This window comes from Hippoglossus hippoglossus, chromosome 13, assembly GCF_009819705.1.
Source record: "Hippoglossus hippoglossus isolate fHipHip1 chromosome 13, fHipHip1.pri, whole genome shotgun sequence".
Classification (NCBI taxonomy): domain Eukaryota; kingdom Metazoa; phylum Chordata; class Actinopteri; order Pleuronectiformes; family Pleuronectidae; genus Hippoglossus; species Hippoglossus hippoglossus.
In genome coordinates this window covers 25,358,993-25,375,656 of record NC_047163.1, presented here as the reverse complement: position 1 = coordinate 25,375,656, position 16,664 = coordinate 25,358,993, and the positions used below count along the sequence as shown (strand labels likewise).

General features: G+C 44.1%; 2 protein-coding genes across 3 annotated transcripts; both read right to left on the bottom strand.

The window, feature by feature from the left end:
* Nucleotides 1–5,188: 5,188 nt before the first annotated feature.
* On the bottom strand, nt 5,189–8,437 carry her13 (hairy-related 13). Of its 2 annotated transcripts, none has more exons than XM_034604387.1 (4): nt 8,077–8,437; nt 7,666–7,752; nt 7,473–7,554; nt 5,189–6,480 (listed from the first exon to the last, which is right to left on the bottom strand). In XM_034604387.1, exons 1-4 carry the CDS (start codon nt 8,161–8,163, stop codon nt 6,014–6,016), a joined length of 723 nt encoding a protein of 240 aa, XP_034460278.1. In that variant the 5' UTR covers nt 8,164–8,437; the 3' UTR covers nt 5,189–6,013. The 2 variants fall into 2 exon arrangements, with proteins under 2 accessions (XP_034460278.1, XP_034460279.1); XM_034604388.1 differs by lacking the exon at nt 8,077–8,437 and adding an exon at nt 7,877–8,007.
* A 3,499-nt stretch (nt 8,438–11,936) lies between these two features.
* Nucleotides 11,937–13,952, bottom strand: her8.2 (hairy-related 8.2). Its single transcript, XM_034604389.1, has 4 exons — nt 13,534–13,952; nt 13,323–13,418; nt 13,153–13,231; nt 11,937–12,687 (listed from the first exon to the last, which is right to left on the bottom strand). The coding sequence occupies exons 1-4, from the start codon at nt 13,594–13,596 to the stop codon at nt 12,320–12,322; spliced, it is 606 nt and encodes a 201-aa protein (XP_034460280.1). The 5' UTR covers nt 13,597–13,952; the 3' UTR covers nt 11,937–12,319.
* Nucleotides 13,953–16,664: the final 2,712 nt, after the last annotated feature.

Here is a 16,664-nt window from a genome sequence, read left to right as displayed (position 1 = left end):
GCCAATCAAGTTCAAAGCTCAAGAAATGTTTATTTTTTCTAAGATCCAAGATCCATTTTCTTTTCACCTCCACTTTGTATCTAAGTGATGCAGCTTGTTTCCTTTTTATAGATAGAAATATTTATAATATATATATATATATATATATATACACTTGTAAAATTATGTAAATAAATATTATTGTTCTGTCAGTATGGTGCAGCTCTACTACAAAATGTCATTTTTGAACAAATCATTACCATTTTAGGGATTTATTCATTATGCAAAGTTACATTGCCTCCAACTGCACCCTTTTTAGATTAGTTTCTGTGGATTGGACTTCATCTCCGCACTGAGAAACCTTCTTTTTTCTACTATACTGGCATAGTTCAAGGGCCACCATGAGGACTCCCAGTCATAAGTCTCTGCAGGTGCCATAGTACAGCTTCTTGAATGCTGCGAAAGCAGTTTGACGCCGGGGTGAACGCTGAGCTCTGACGTCGTGTTTCGTGGTGGGACACAGCTTCATGGTTGTAGCACACAAGGGGGACCATGTTGGCGTCAGTGAGCTTCTGTAGAAACCAGGCTTACTCAGGAAACGGCACCCGCGCCGCCCCCTCGCCATCCAACAGTTAGTAGTGAAGAAACTGTGGTCCACGTTGACTCTGTGTAGTTGATGTGAACAGTGTGAGAACTGGGAACAACTGGTGCTAAGGGAGAGAAACAAACAGTCAGGGCAGGGCCTTTGAATGTAACACAGACTGGACCCAAGAAGTTTGCGTCTTTTTTGTTTTGTTTTAAATTTTTATTTCCTGTTCACTTTCAGAACATTTTTTTGTATTGCTCTATTTTTTTTATTTTGTCTTGTGTTTTATGTTATTGGTCTTATGAAGGAAAGAGGCTTTTTTTGTTTACGTCATTGGGGATGCACCTTACCTCTAACAAATCCCAGGTCATGTTACTGTAAGCAGAACACCGCGTGTATGCATGTCGGCAAAGCACAGCGGACACTTGTGTGATTCCCGTGAGCGACAAGAGTTTGTCTTGTTGACTCCTGCTGTTCCTATGGATGGTGGCAAAGAGAAAACAGGGCCCCGCAACCACCTTTACCAGCTGCAGTCTATCTCCGTCTTTGTCTTCTCGTGTGCGATATATGTCAAAGGGGCCGGGCCTCCAACACTCACCTGTGTCTAAACCAGGGAGAATGCAAGAATGTAATTTAATTCACGTCTGAGCTGAAGTGTGGGAATGAGATGTGAACGCAGGGAGTGAAGCCGCACGTGGTTTTTTTTTAGCCTTACTTTTCTCTTAAGGCCTCACAATGAGGGAAATGCATTTAAAGTGCAATACACACTGGTGGGCTGTTGGAAGCACCCTGATCTGTAAATGCAAACAGCTCTGGCACATGATGTCGTGTATGGTCTTATAAATTGGTTTCATTGCCGCTGTATGAATCTGTGGTTTATTAAACTAGCACAGTTCTGTACATTTTTTTGTAGTTCAAATGTGTTGTTTGACACGTGGAAACCATGTTGTAATAAAAACTACAGAAATATGTATAACCAGTGTGACTCATCTGTCGTGACCCCAACTGACACTGAACTGAAACCTAAAGAGTCCACATGGACCCTCATCAAGTTAATTCTTGCTTCATTCTTATGTTCTTTCTGAAGAAAAAAGTGAAGCCAAAATAAAAACACAACATAACTTTCTCCTCGTTAAAGCAAAGTAAATCAAGTTTATTTATATAGGACATATAGATTTATTTATAGAGTCACAAAGTTCACTTCAGGGCCATACAAAGTTGGAATCAGAAATGTACAAGCTCATACAAAATGTTCAAACAGGAAATCAATACAGTGTGAATAAAGTAAAGTGCATAAAAACTGATTCACAAAAATTACTCAAAGACCTGTTTAAAGAGATGAAGTAAACTCTTATTTAATATAATCTTGCAAATTCTGCATATTATTGTATAACATATACCAATTCTATATATTTGCATATACTATATGTATGCCTCTTATTGTCACATTCAAACACACACATATATACTGTATGTATGTGATCAATATTTTTCTATCGTCAATGGAGGACTCCATCTGAGTGGAGCAAAACATTTACAGGCCTTTGAGCTCTTTCCATAAAATAACCCACAGGATCTTGTATGGTGAACACAAGCTGCACTCAGCAGAGCCTGTGTGTGTAGCCCAGCCTTCGTGTCGTTTGTCGTCTGTAGATGAAATGACTCATCAGGGTTATTTTCTCTTCAACTTGCTGACTTGTTCTCTGCTGTATTAAACTGACCTTTATTTATAAAAGTGGTGGTCTCCCTTCAAATTACAGACCTTTACTTACAAAGAAAATATAATGAGTTTAGATCGATATGAGTCCCACGCTTGTTTAGTTGTGACAGAGTGAGAATTGAAATGAAGGTGTGCTGGGTGGGATACGGTGCAGTGAGTGGTGTGTGTGTGTGTGGTGTGTGTGTGCACGCAGCATGTGAGAGCTGCTGCTACAGAGTGATTGTTCCCTCACAGTCAAAGACAGTTGAGAAGCACCAGAGGATGGCAGGGCTCTCCCAGGGGATCTGTTTCAGCGCCATATGCTCGCCTCCGCCGTTGCGTCTCCCTCACGCCAACTGTTGTATTTCGCCGACCTTTAACCTCAGAAATCATATGCATGGTCACAAACTCACAGCTGATACATTTGGGCACAAAAGTCCTCCCTCATTTGTGTGTTTAACACCCCCACCCCCACCACCCCCGCCACTAGCACCAGCACCACCTTTAACTAAAATCTGACAAAGTGCTCCGCCTATCCTCTGTCATTTTCAGTTAACAGATTCACCCTTTGATTAGGGGAGGTATTCCCACAGTCATTAACTCTGCGTTTATATAATCTACCAAAAACATGCAATTCACAATATATATGACTGAGAGTTTTTGCCTTATTTCCAATGATACGCAATATTTGACTATATTTTCAGAGTGTAGAGTCAGATGAGGATTTTATTTGAGTGTGCAGGAAATAATAACTTCAATTGTATTAGTTTGGTCAGACAGAATGGAGTGTGACTGTAATTGAATTTAGCCAAAACAGCGTCCTCTCATATTCCTCAACATCCACTCTGAGGCAGAAGCGACACAGCACTCAGTGAATGGTGTTTGTGCAGTGAGCATACATTCAGTATATTTAAGGACATTAATTACAAGGTTTGTCAAAGAAACAAGGAGAGAACTATACTGAAAAAGTAAATGTTGCAGTTTCAGACATCTGATGTGTCATGTGGGTCATACTTGGTCGCAGCTGATTGGAGGAAAACTGCTCCAAACTCATTTCAACCATTTGTTCATCCGTGTTTGTTTTTAAGTTTGTACGTTTGTAACAAGATCACACAAAAACTACTGGACAGATTATCACAACATTTGGTGGAAGGATGCAGGAAGAGTCTGGAGAGAACCTAATATATTTTGATGTGGATCCAGACCAGGGGGCGGATCCGGAATTTTCTTTTTCACAACCAACCTGACAGAGGTTTAATTAAAACTCTACACAATTGTTCCTGCTCTCTCTCTCTCTCTCTCGTCTCTCCCCTCTTTTCCACCCACCTCTCCTCTCTCCTTCATTTCTCCCCTCTCACCCCAACCAGTCGAGGCAGATGTCCGCCCACACTGAGTCTGGTTCGGGAGGTGTCTTCCAATTAATGAGGGAGTTTTTTCTCTCCACTCTCACAAAGTGTTTGCTCGTTGTGGGAACTGTTGGGTTTCTCTACAATATTGTCAGGGCCGTGACCTGAAGTGCCTTGATGATAATGTATGTTGTTATTTGAAGCTATACAAATCAACTTGAATTGAATTGAAGCCATGATGCATATAGGATCAGTATATGGTGTAAATGAACAGGTCGACAAACAGCAATCGTCGTGTGCACATTCGTGTACCACAATATGCCTTGTTGCATCGTTAGACCAGATTATACACTCAGCATTTATACATTCAAACAATGTCCACCTCCAGAAAACACTATGAAGGGATTACATTGGGTTATTTATGAAGTTATTTATTATTAAGGCATTTTAGATTAAGGTTAAAGCAAACACTTTCTCATTGGATGGGCATCCTACTGTTTTCTGGTGCATAGTCTGTACCTAGGTTTGCTGGTGTAATATTTTACTCTTTGTTTAAAGTGAAATGTTGAATCGCCATTATTCTCCAAAGGCTGTGTGTGTGTGTGTGTGTGTGTGTGTGTGTGTGTGTGTGTGTGTGTGTGTGTGTGTGTGTGTGTGTCTTTTCTCTTTGAAGAACCTGAGCCTGCTTGGATCCTCTTTTTAGTGTCTTTTCAACTCGACGGCCTTTTGACGCTCCTCTGTCAAATGTCTGTCAAAGCTTTGATCACCGTGTCTCGTCCGTCCGCTCCCATTTCAATGCGTTTCCCCCGAAGTTCACACCCGAGTCCTCCACCTCCACCTCCCCCCCTGGGCTTGTCTCGTTCAGGACACCAGAATCACCTGGTATTTCCAGATATTAGACGTGGCCTTTTCATGGATAATGAAAAACAAGAGATACGTGCGTGTTTCCCGGGTGGAACGCGCTCAGACCTTCATGATTTGAGTTTGTAGCCGACATGAGGGGTCGTGTCGCCCCCGCCGCCGCTGCCTCTCTGTGGGGTGACGGCTGGCCCTCGCAGTCCAGACAGGATCTAACAGACCTTTGTTAACAGGCTCGGTGTGAGAGGGACGGCTCTTCAGAGGTGTGACCCTTTCATGTGCGCAGTGCGCTTTTACGCACGGTGCGTGCTCGTGGTGTGAGGGCCCCGCAGCTCCAAGAAGAAGCAAGCACATTGCGAGGACATGATTTTTGATTTGCTCTGTGACTATTGATTTTAATGTTGAGCAAGTCAGAAATGAGAGTTTACTATGTGGCACCAAAGTGTCCTGGGACTGGGAGACCAAATGGAACACAAACATATACTAGAATATGACAAATTGCAGTTTCTTTTCTTCATAATATTGAATTGTGAGAGAAAAGGTGTAAGATGTATTTATAACATATACTATACAGGTTTTAGCCGAGAGAAATATACATTTGTGATAAACAAACATTCTCTGACAAGATTTTATTCCACATTTCTTCCTGAATTGAACTTTTACCCACTCTTCTCCTGAAGACATTTGATCCATTCATTGACTCATATCACACACAATTCATTTCAGTTACATTATTTTATTTTGAAAACGCAAGACAATATACAGGCTACAGCTGTTCTAAACATCATTACAACATAAAGTGGTCATTCTATAGGAGGCTACACTGGTCCATTAAACTACAGGTCTGAAATACAATAGAAATATTTTATATTAATTAATTAATCAGAGACAATCTTCTAAAAGAGCTTCACTCCTCATACAAAATCCTATGTACAGAGTTATTGACAAAAAAAAGTGTGAACATCCGGAACTGTTCGTTTTCTGTCCTTTGTTGGGTTATAAGTGTGTTGATAGGGGGGGGGGGATCACAACAGAGGACTCAAAGCTGGGTGTCACTTCCTTTGAGAGGAAGGGCCCCTCCGATGAGAGAAAGGAAGACTCCACCTTCTAACACTCTGGTTTACACGTTCTTCTGTGATATCCGAGGCACTGTTGTCTACTTCTACTTTTACACTTCACTAAGTGGTTTCCTACATTTCCCAGGGTTCAGGGGAAAGCCTGTCATCTCGCTGCAATCAGTTGAGAAGAAAAGCCACAGTCCAGGTTGCTCCTTAGATGCAGAGCGATCCACGGATTTATTCCATTTTGGATGAACCTAGGCTGCCGTCGGAACTGTAAGGTCTCCTATTGAACAGATTGGATTATTGAAAATCCATGCATGTGACCAGCTACCTGCAGGGGTCGAGGAGATCATAGATGCAGGGTATGCCACCAAAAAAGTGTTTGTGAGGTGGAATTTTCCCTTATGTCAGCAGGAGGGTCCAGTGTCCTAGCGTTAAAGGACACCCCTCATCCCCTGCTGCTACATGTCTCCCCTCCTGCCCTCTACCAGGGTCTCCACATAGACTGAGGGTATGTCATGGCGGGCATGCCGAGGACCTCCCTGCTCTCCATGCTCTCCGTGGAGCTCTGGTTGTGCTCACTGTCGGTGTCGTCCAAGTCGGAGCACAGGTCCTCGCTGGACGTGGTGGACGGGGCCGGGGAGAGGGCTGAGGACGAGCAGATGGAGAGACTCCGTCCTCCGGGCGAGGCCAGACTCGAGCAGAATGTCTCGTCGCCTCCGTGCCAAGTGCTGCCGTTGCTCCCGGGGGTGTCTGTGATCAGATCCACCAGCACGTCCTGGAGGTGGTCCTCGTTCAGGGGCATGCACTCCAGGAGGTGGTTGAGAAGCTCCGCCGCCACCGTGGCGTCTATCCCGGGACAGCTGGACACAAACATGTGGACCTCGTGCATGCACTGGATGTAGCCGGCTGCAAACCTCTCACTGGCTTCATGGTTCAGTGTGTCTGATTCTGTGAGAGGAGAGAGACAGTTGGGAAATGAATAAACATGATAGGACTCATATGATGCACCACTGCTTGTGGTTATGGTACAAATCGGGAGATATTGCCTTTCGCAGAGGTATTTCCATTTTGTGCGAGTGTTCCACTTTATTTCAGAGGGAAACATTACACTTAATACGCCACCACATTCACTTGTCAGCTGATGTTGCTTTTCATCTACTTCATACGGATTTTCATACAAAACACACCATCAACCAGTCAAATATGATGCATTGAAAATATAAATACTACAGCAATGAAATGTTACTGAGTCAGCATGAACAATAGTCCACCAATATGACACTTCTTCTGAAGAGGCCATTCTGCTTTAGTTTTCACTTAAATACATTTTGTAAACTCAGGTCTCAAAACATGTTTTACCATTGATCCCAACATGTTATTATCACTGTAGTCAGTCCGGGTGAGAACACTGAATAAGATTGAATTTGTGATTTAACAACTAGTAGACTTTCACCATCTCAGTTTCAGATTGTTTTTCCACAAAGGATGGATTTGATTAATACTTTGTCCTCTTAGGTTCTAAGTTTGTATTCCCCCATTACACTTAAAGCGGGGTAATGTAACATTATAATATCCACATATACCATAAAATGAGGCTGGATATCATCTTTTGAAACCTCAAATTGTCTATGAAAGCATTTTAAGCAGTTAAATAATGTAGTTACTAAATTGAAAATAAGGGATTATCCAACAAAATAATGGGCAGAATTTGAGCTGTTACATCAAATGCTATGTGTCCCTGATCATACATAGGACAGATCACTGAGGTCTGCAGGTTATAGAGGATGTACACTCCAGTTGTCAGGGGTGTGAATACGAGTTAGTGTTGGTAATTCTCCAACATCATGCGCATAAACTTGTTTAAGATCTACTGACTGCATGCTTATCTGATCTCAATTGCTAACTAGCATCAGTGTATAAATGGGCAAATCAGTCCAGACCTTGGCTCCGGTTCTTCAAGATGTCCTCCACCTTCTTCACCGTCATCTCCAGCACCTCTGCGTTCTCCATTTTAGAGTGAAGCTGTGGCAAAGACGAGCAGAGAAGCTTTAGAAACAAAATCTAGCGGCTCTACCTCCACACATGCACAGGTGATGGAGCCTGCGGCCGGCGCAGTGTGCGCTCCGCACTCACGTCTGTGTCCGCCAGCAAAGTCCGCAGCTCCTGCAAACTCTCGTTGATGCGAGCTCGCCTCTTCCTCTCCACCAGAGGCTTCCTGACCTGCAGACACACAACAGATCTCATTTTAGTAAGAGGACACCGCATTTCAGTGACAGGATCCTGGCACAGGGGTCGATCTGTGCGTGGAAGGTGCATTACGCGTGAAATGAGGTTTTAAATCCACCATGTATGTGGGATCGGGCTACTCGTCTGTGTTTTTCCCAAACAAACTCCTGGCATACAACTCTGCAGTCTGCAGGTGATGCGAGATGCGTAATCCTGGACACAGATGCGACGGGAAACTGGCGTGACAAGTGCGTCACTCTCATGTGTGTGTGTGTGTGTGTGTGTGTGTGCGCGCGTTATCTCCCCGTGTGGACCAACCTTTCTGTCCCCTTTCTGGATCCCATAGTAGGGCTCGTCTTCTTCCATGTCTGGTCCCGTGTTGCTGGGCCGAGCCGAGGGGGCCATGTTGGTCGGATCGCCGCTTTCTGTCGACTCGCCTCCAGCGAAGAGGCAGCTGGCGAACACGGCCGGTTACAGGAAGAGAACAAAATCAACAACTCGCAGGCGAGGCGAGGCGTCCCGTGTTTATTATGCAATCCTATTGAGACGTGCTGCTGGCGCTGAGTGGCTGTTGTTAGTATTTATAAGGGCTGATTTACATGTGAATGGGGGCTGAGCTGCTCTGGCTGGGGGACAACAGAGCGCACACGGCCGGAGCCAATGAGCGCGCACCCCTTTTGTCTGCGGTCAGGCCCGGTGTGCGCCTCGCAGAGCTGCTGCTGCCGCTGCTGCTGCTGCTGGACGGCCTTTAATCACACACTTTGTTGGGTTAGCGGCTCCGACCGACCCCCCCCTCCTCCTCTCTGCTGCCACTAATGAACTGTGTGGACCTCCTCCCCTCAGATGCACTAAACTCCATATCATTCACAAACTGAACATCAGATGGATGTCTGCACAGGGTTGTACGAGTCAGTCACTTTAGTATTTCAGACTATATCAGTAGAAAGATAAAAATAGATAACTTACAAAATAAAGAATACAATCATCACTTGACACAGGGCTTGAAAACCAAACACACGCACACACATTCCAAAAACAAGAGTGTTGAGGCCCTTATGATCACATTGAGTCAGTTAATCGACACTTGTCAAATGTTGTGTAATGCATAACAGCATGAAAGGTGGAGTCATATGTTATGGCCACAAACACGTGGCTTGCACTTGTCCATCTGGGACACCTGAGCAAACTTCTGAGCCCATCATCACATTCCACATGAAGCTGTTTCAGTAGCTGCACCACGAGTGTGTTTACATCTCTACAGAGAGTTCAGATACATATAGGCAACAGTCTTTGGTAGAACTATAGTGTTATTATCCAAAGAGGTGTTTTAGTTATTTAGCTCAGACAATAATTTCAGGGGATTTTCTGAGCTTTTACGCGCGTATATAAAAATATGAAAATACACCTATATTAAGAGCCAGTCCTGACTCATCCCTGCCCGACCCACTCTTCTCTCTGCCTGCCTTTGTGTCCGGTCCTCAGCAGACTCGTCTGTTCGGCTGGCGGATGTAACGCGATGCCGTCAGTTGGCAGCTGCTGCCTCTGCTGCTCCTGGCGGCCCCTCGGTTCCAAACTGAATCAGCCGGGGGAATTAAGGGCCCTTCTCCAAAGAAAGCGACAGGTGTTGGCCTGCCTGCGCCTCGTTTGTTCTCCCCGTGGTTTTGTATGATTTCGGATTCGTGCGCAACTGCATTCTCACGTTGCCTGCTCCGCTGTGAGTTTATTCTGCGTGCTGATAACATTACCCCGGACAGGCCCACATGAGGTCTTTATTGTAATGTGACATGTACGAGGCTGTTATGATTTAATAACACTCTGACTCTATAGAGTGGAATGATGCTGACCTGTGATATCAGTGTTGGTATGGTTGGATGTGCTGCTTTAGTCCTTTGCGCACAATGTCTACTTGTTTATGTGTAATGGGGGCGCTCAGCCCTCTGCCCTCGTTATTGAACATGCTTTGTACAGGCTATTATCATGCAAATTGGCTTCACAATGGAGCAGCTCTGTCTGCTCGGGAAAAGGGAGCACGCAGGCATCTGTGCCACCTTCCAGGTATAATGGTTTATCAACAGGTGCTCTTTTTACGCGCGGTGTCCGCAGGAGGCCCCACTATCTAAACTATAGTAGCCCAAACGAAGGAAGAGTGTCAGACCTTTGAAGTGGAGGGGCTTTGGCACCTCGCCACCCTGTATCCGTGTAGCAGAGCTTTAATGATGTGGACTGCGGAGAGAGCAGCTGTCTCGGCTCGCTTTTGTTGCTGAGCGAGCCGAGGGACCAGGCGCCCCCTCTCCCACCCCACTTCAGACCCGCCGCCTGGCGCCATGTGGCGACCAATCATAACGGCAAGAATAGCAGGAGAATTGACCAGATGCACGTTTCTACCTTTCTGTTTTACTCAAGCTAAATGATGAATCACAACTGTATAAAAGCATAAACACCATATCTCTGACCAGAGCTACAGTTGATGGTGTTGCGCACAGATGGAGATGACTGATGCTCCAAACCCTCCTGTCAAAACTCATGGGTCGCATGGCTTTACTCACTTTCCTTTCTGTCATTGTTGCTAGTTTTTATGATTGTCTGTCTATATTGTTGATCTTTTTTCAATTTTCTACTATTTCTATACTATTCCAGAGGTCAAATGAAACAACTATAGGCCGGAGTCCCTGTTTCCTGTGTTTCGACCTTGCACCTACAGAAACACATTGTACAATCTAGTTGCTCCACTCATTGTTCATTTTTAGGTCAGCCTTCAACGTCAAAAACATGAACATCAATTTTTACAATAGGCCTAATTCATTTATTTAATATGAATCAACCTCCATCCTGATAAATGTTAAAGGGTCAGTTCACTCATATCCCATTTCAAATTGAACTTATCTCTACTGGCATCAAGCCATGCAGACAACTTGGCATTTTGTCCAGGTTACCTTTTCATTCAACAACCTCAAACAATGGAGATGATTTTCTTTGTCCCAGTGTCCCAGTAAGCTGTAACTGGAATTCAGCCATTGTTATTTTATCATACACCTGTGCTGTTCCTACTGTGGCATTTCAAAACATGGAAATAGCTTTGAGAAACACAAATGTAATTGCCTTGCTAGATAAAACTCTAGGCTAAGGTTTAGTAGAAAAAACTGATTGATGACGTTGCATTGACCTTTAGATCACAGCTGCAAATGTTATCCCCTGATGCGGTTGTAGCCAACATGCTCGCTAGCATGAAATAACAGTGTTTCTGGCCACCTGACAAATCCAATGAGCCTTTTTCATTAAAGATATTTGACACATCACAGCAGGGAAAGCACAGGTGATGGCTCACTATCATTGTTTACAGTAGAACCGAGCCATAATGTTATTTGTAATAGCTTTTATGACTCTGTGAAAAAAGGCCCATGGATCATTTAAGCTTTGGTTGATGTCTAAAGCCGTTTTCAGACATGACCTGAGAATTGGCCCTGAGGATTCTCTTTACAAAACACAGACACTGGTCATCACCTCGATCTCTCTTGACATCTTCATATGTGTTTTCTACGTGTGTGTGTGTGTGTCACCACTTTTTCACCGAGAGATATTTGTTTTCTTTTTGTTTCATTCATTTTGCGTCTGTTGTGCATTAGAAGCGTCATCAGTGCATGTCTGATATGGTCCAACAGCGAAACACCAACAGAGCTAAAATGCAGGAGGCCTATTTGCAACTAGCTAGCTTGTTCTTAGCTAGGTGTCTCTTCACTTGACATTTGTTGCTGGGCAGATAATCTGTGTTTATCTGACTTTATCTATTGAAAACTGCTGCTGCTGAAAATGTGGTCAGACTGGATTATTCTGCATTGGTGTTTTTTTTACACTGATGACCCATTTCACAGCCAGCACGACATTTCTAAAGATATTGATTTATTCAGCATTAATAAAGTTTTCAAATGTTAACTGACTTTAACAATGTTTAGTTTTATTTTTTCACTTGTACGATTGTTATTCTAATCTCTACTGAATGATTTTACAGTATTAAACACTTTAACAGGCCTCATTATCTAGAGTTATCTAGAGTTTAATGATTCTATGAGTAATTAACCTGAACACCGAACAGGGGGGGGTCTCAATGTGAGACCAAGCTACACTGTTATATGTCAATGGCCACTATAACAAAAAGGTCAAACATAAAACATAAGATACTATCAAATCTGAATAGAATGTAAAATAAGTTTTATTATTATAATGTTTAGGTTAATTTTACAGTAGTGGAGGAAGACATACAAATCTATGCAACAGCAAGCAAGTGGTCTAAGAAGCAAAGTCATGCCTTATAACATCAAATAAATAAAGCTGTTAATACAATAAATACATGAAAGATTAATAAGAGCCTTCTATAATGCAGGCTACAAGAAGTCGACTTCTAAAGAGAAGTACTGAGAAAAGGATCATTAAAGCACACCTACAATAATAATCACTGGAACCAAACTGTCCCACAGGTTTGTCTTCTGAGCACCATATCTATAAGATACATAACAGAGGATGGTCTAAAAAAAAATGGAGAACCAAGATCATTAATCCGACCCATTCACCAGGGCCTCCACATCTCCAGCATCCCCAGGTGGGAGCTGTGCATTGCGGCCCTCTCCTGACGTCCAGCTACATGGCAGTTGGGCCCCTCTCTCTGGAGCTGCCTCCCAGACAGGCACTCCCCTCTGAGGGGTGTCCCGGGGATAACTTGGCCGGCTGGAGGAGGGACGCTGTGTCTGCGCGTGGACTGGGTGAGGGGATGCTCGTCGGAGGACCTGGGCAGGGACTTGAGGAGGTGGTTGAGCAGGCGGGAGCCCAGAGTCTTGTCCATCCAGTCACACGTGAGCAGCATGTTGTGGACCTCATGCATGCACTGGATGTAGCCCGTGCTGTATTTCTGCTGGGCCTCCAGGCCTGATGAGGAATCTGCAGGGGAAGAAGGGAATTGGAGTTGAAGTAATAGCATCCCCTGGTGGTGAAGGCTCAACTTTATCAAGTAACCATGTTGAAATACTGTCATCTCCTCAAAGGAAGCTGCTCAGCAATACGAAATCCTTCACAGTTGACCATCGCAAAGTCATTCAACTATTAAAAACAATGTGTCCAGATTATAAATTTCCTTTAAAATCACATCTCAGCTTAATGTATACACATTTGAAGGGGGGCTGTGGTATCAGGCACTATATATGCTGCTGCTGCCCCCTGCTGGCCAATGTCAACTAGGTCAAAGATGATGTAAAAAGGAATCCACTGAATTTCGCCCCATTGGATCACAAGACATCAGACAGGAAAACAAACATGACAGCTTGAAGTTTTCATGCATTAGAGCCAACTTAACCACTGTGATGCATAAAGTCAAGTGCACAGGCTGTATGAGACGATGTCCCTCACCGCTGAGTGTATGGCTCTGGATGTCCTGCAGGTGTTTCACTGTCATCTCTAGGATATCGGCTTTCTCCAGCTTGGATTGCTGTTGAGATACGAGCAGCGTCTCAGTCAACGCGATTCAGCCTCACGTGTTTACGCACAGATGGAGAGGAGAGGCGTGAGGGAGTACTCACATCAAGTCTGAACGCTCCGATCACAGTGTCTTTCAGCTGGTCCAAACAAGTGTTGATCCTCTCCCGCCGTTTCCTCTCAATGAGCGGCTTTCTGAGCTGTGAAGGTAAAGAAGTGCAGTTGGTTAAAGAGTTGGGGCTCCACGCTGGAGCGCATGAGGCGTGTGTGGACAATTAGTAAAACCAACCCATGGTACATCCATGCGTAAAATACCTTTCTCTCCTCCTTGGCACCGGGATGTTTCCCCATGTTGTGCGCCATGGATGAAGCAGTCATGCTCTTCCTTCCCTCTGGTGTCTGTCCGCTCCTGTGTCTTCTCCTGTGAATCTGAGCGCGTCTCTAGGGCCCTCGGCGCGCCACGGCCCTCGTATTTATAGGGCAACATTAGCATGTGAATGCCGCAACTCTTTGGCTGTGGGATTTTCCCACACACGGGGTCCCATCAGTCAAGACTGACAGGTCACTGGCTCCATTCAATAACCGAGAGACCCGGCCTAGAAAAAAAAACGCTCAAAAGCGACAGATGTCCAGCCTGAAACCATGCGCCACCCCCCCTCCACCCACCACCCGAGGAAAAGACTGCAGCTTGCTCCTCTCCCAGGGATGAACAAGAGTGTGCAGTTACCGGGCTTTACTCCGGGGAGCCCGTCGCTCATTCTGTTCAGCAGCAACTTTACACTACCTGCGAAGAAGCCAGACCCATCCCCTCAAAGCTCAGGGGAGGACACAATAGACTGACAAATCACCCGAGGACAAATCGGCCCATATTAACAACACTCTTACCTGTGGCCTGTCATCTGTAATGGTACATTGATTGCCATGAATAACATGTAGATGGTGGCACAACAGCTGCTGCAGCTGGAGAGTCACACTGATGGTGACACAACACACATGTCTCTTGTTTTTTTTAGAACAACGTCCGCTCTGGTGCACACACACGCACACGCACACACACACACACACACACACACTTTGATCACACTCGTTTGTGTTAACTGTTGGTGAGCAGATGTCAGATTGACCAGATGCCCCCATCCCCCCCCATCCCTATTTATTTTAGTTCCCTTAAAGTTTGGGTGGGGGTGGGGGGGCGTTTCAGAGCCACGCGACTGCCAGGCGAATGCCGGGTCGTGGGAACCGCGTCCGAACAAAGGCCCCCATTCATCCGAACCTAATCAGCATGAAGAGAGTAGTAACCTCCAGAGAGGACGGACAGGAGGAGGAGGACGCGGAGGCCTTGGCAGGTGACCAGTGGATGACCAGCCCCACCATAGTAACCAATCATATCACAGTCAAATTATCATTTCAGATGCTGGAATAACTAGGGTTATGTGAAGAGTTGAGAAACCCTGTGTAACCTTTCAAGTTTCAATGTCAACATCCTCTTTTAGTTGTTGCCATGGGATTTGTTGCCTATTTCACTTTAGGGTTTGTAGTTATCAATACGTTTTAACCCTTCATTAGCCCACATTTTAATGAGAAGGCTCATTCACACAAATGAGTTGGTCCAGGTAGATGGGTGCTGTGATAATCACCAGGGCAACCATCAGTGACTTGAACTTGTTTCAAGCAGCAAGAGGGAGTCAGAGTGATGACAAGAGCAGTCAATACACTGACACAGTTCATGCTGCAGGGGACAAGAATGTCTGTCCCACATCTTACGTCAATCCATCCAATTGTTGTTCAGACATTTCCCTCAAAATCACACTTCATGGTGGCGCTGAAAGAAAAGTTTGTACATCTCAAAAGTCATAAGGATACATCTGCAGGGAACCATGAATGACTGCAATGAATTTTCTTGCAATCCATCAGATGGTTATTGAGATATTTCACTCTGGACCAAAGCTTGATTTACAAGCTTGTTGAGCTAACAACTTGTGTACAACAGTACTGATAAACGCCACTGTCCAGAGAGAAAGAAAGTACACAACACATTAAAAGATATATTAAAACAAATACAAACCATTGGTTCAAATCAAACAACAATTCTGAAGTTTGTAACACAGCATATTTAAGGTCAAGGCTGGCAAATGATAAGTGTTCTCTTGTGTCAGGGCTCTAAAGGCCTGACACTGTCAAAGCCCACTGTCATCATGCTGGATATTTGCTTGCAAACAGTGAACGACTCTGAACTCACACACAGATATCAGCAGACACATCTTACCTGCTGTTACTCTACCTGGGCTGTACTGCAGAGCTGCCAACATGGCCTCTACCCCACCTCCTTGTTCCATGGAGGGTTTCCCACGCTATGGTGCTGATGTAACTGCTGTAGTGTTTACATCACAAGGTATTTAATTATTCGTAATAAAAACGAGAGACACGGGCTGTCAACATCACCATCGACATGTTTTTTTTATCTTAACTACAACTGTTAAGTTTCCTGACTGTATCTTGAATAGTTGCTACATCATTAGAGTGACGAAATCTGTCCAAATTAACACAGACAGACAGGACAAGTAGTCAAAACAATCTCTGTAGTAGATGTTATGCGTTTGTGCTTTTGATGCATATCTAATAGAATTAAACACAACAAACCTGGTTGGCAGTAATAATGTACACAGTGCACAGTGTAGGAGACAAACATGAAATGACGCCTCAAAGTAGGTTAATTAGGCTGGGAGCAAGCCCAAATAATTTGAATGCCTGTAAATACACTTGTAGTCTACATTTCCATAATTCTTCTTCAACTTGTTTTGTTTTCGGTCCCGTGAAGTTAAACTGTGTGTAAAGAGGAGACGCTTCAAACACAGGTGATCTGGTGGAAATGGCTCATGGATAGTTACTTGGGTGATGCAGGCAGTGGGTTCAGGTGAGAGTACAGGAATGAAGCTTAGGTGATTGGAGAAAGAAAACAAGTCAGCTGATGGACAGAGAGTCTAGGGACCTCTTGTGGCCAGTAGGAGAATAGCAGGACTGGGGAGGCTATTGCCAGGGAGAAATGAGTGGATGATAAAGCACATCCCCTCATCCAAAAATAATTCAGACTGCATTGGTCTCCTTGCATTATTAATTACAGAAATATAAGTTACATTTAATAATCAAACAAAATAAAACAACAAAAACCAACAAAGTTTGAAGAGCAGTACAATCCCTGCTGACAGTCATACATTCTGTTGTCTTTTCTAAACATTTATCACAGGGATATCAAATACATTACAGCCCTATGTGTGGTACGGCATAGTAGTAATATTGTGAAATTCAAATATTAAGTACAAGTATTTGCATTATATGTGATGTATTAATATAGTGCAAGGCAAAATACTGTAAGTTTGTTTTATTTATTAACTTGCTGGCAATTGTCAATTAAACAGACTTTAATAAATACTATGAGTCCCTTTACC

Bases quoted from the DNA above. Each gene is read 5' to 3' on its own strand.
- her13 (XM_034604387.1), bottom strand. From the start codon at position 8,163: ATGGCCCCCTCGGCTCGGCCCAGCAACACGGGACCAGACATGGAAGAA. The intron at 7,753-8,076 runs GTTGGTCCACAC...GTGTGTCTGCAG, and splicing joins TCCAGAAAGGGGACAGAAAG to GTCAGGAAGCCTCTGGTGGA. The intron at 6,481-7,472 runs GTCTGGACTGAT...CTCCTCTCACAG, and splicing joins CTTGAAGAACCGGAGCCAAG to AATCAGACACACTGAACCAT.
- her8.2 (XM_034604389.1), bottom strand. From the start codon at position 13,596: ATGACTGCTTCATCCATGGCGCACAACATGGGGAAACATCCCGGTGCC. The intron at 13,419-13,533 runs GTATTTTACGCA...TTACCTTCACAG, and splicing joins GTGCCAAGGAGGAGAGAAAG to CTCAGAAAGCCGCTCATTGA. The intron at 12,688-13,152 runs GTGAGGGACATC...CTTCCCCTGCAG, and splicing joins CCAGAGCCATACACTCAGCG to ATTCCTCATCAGGCCTGGAG.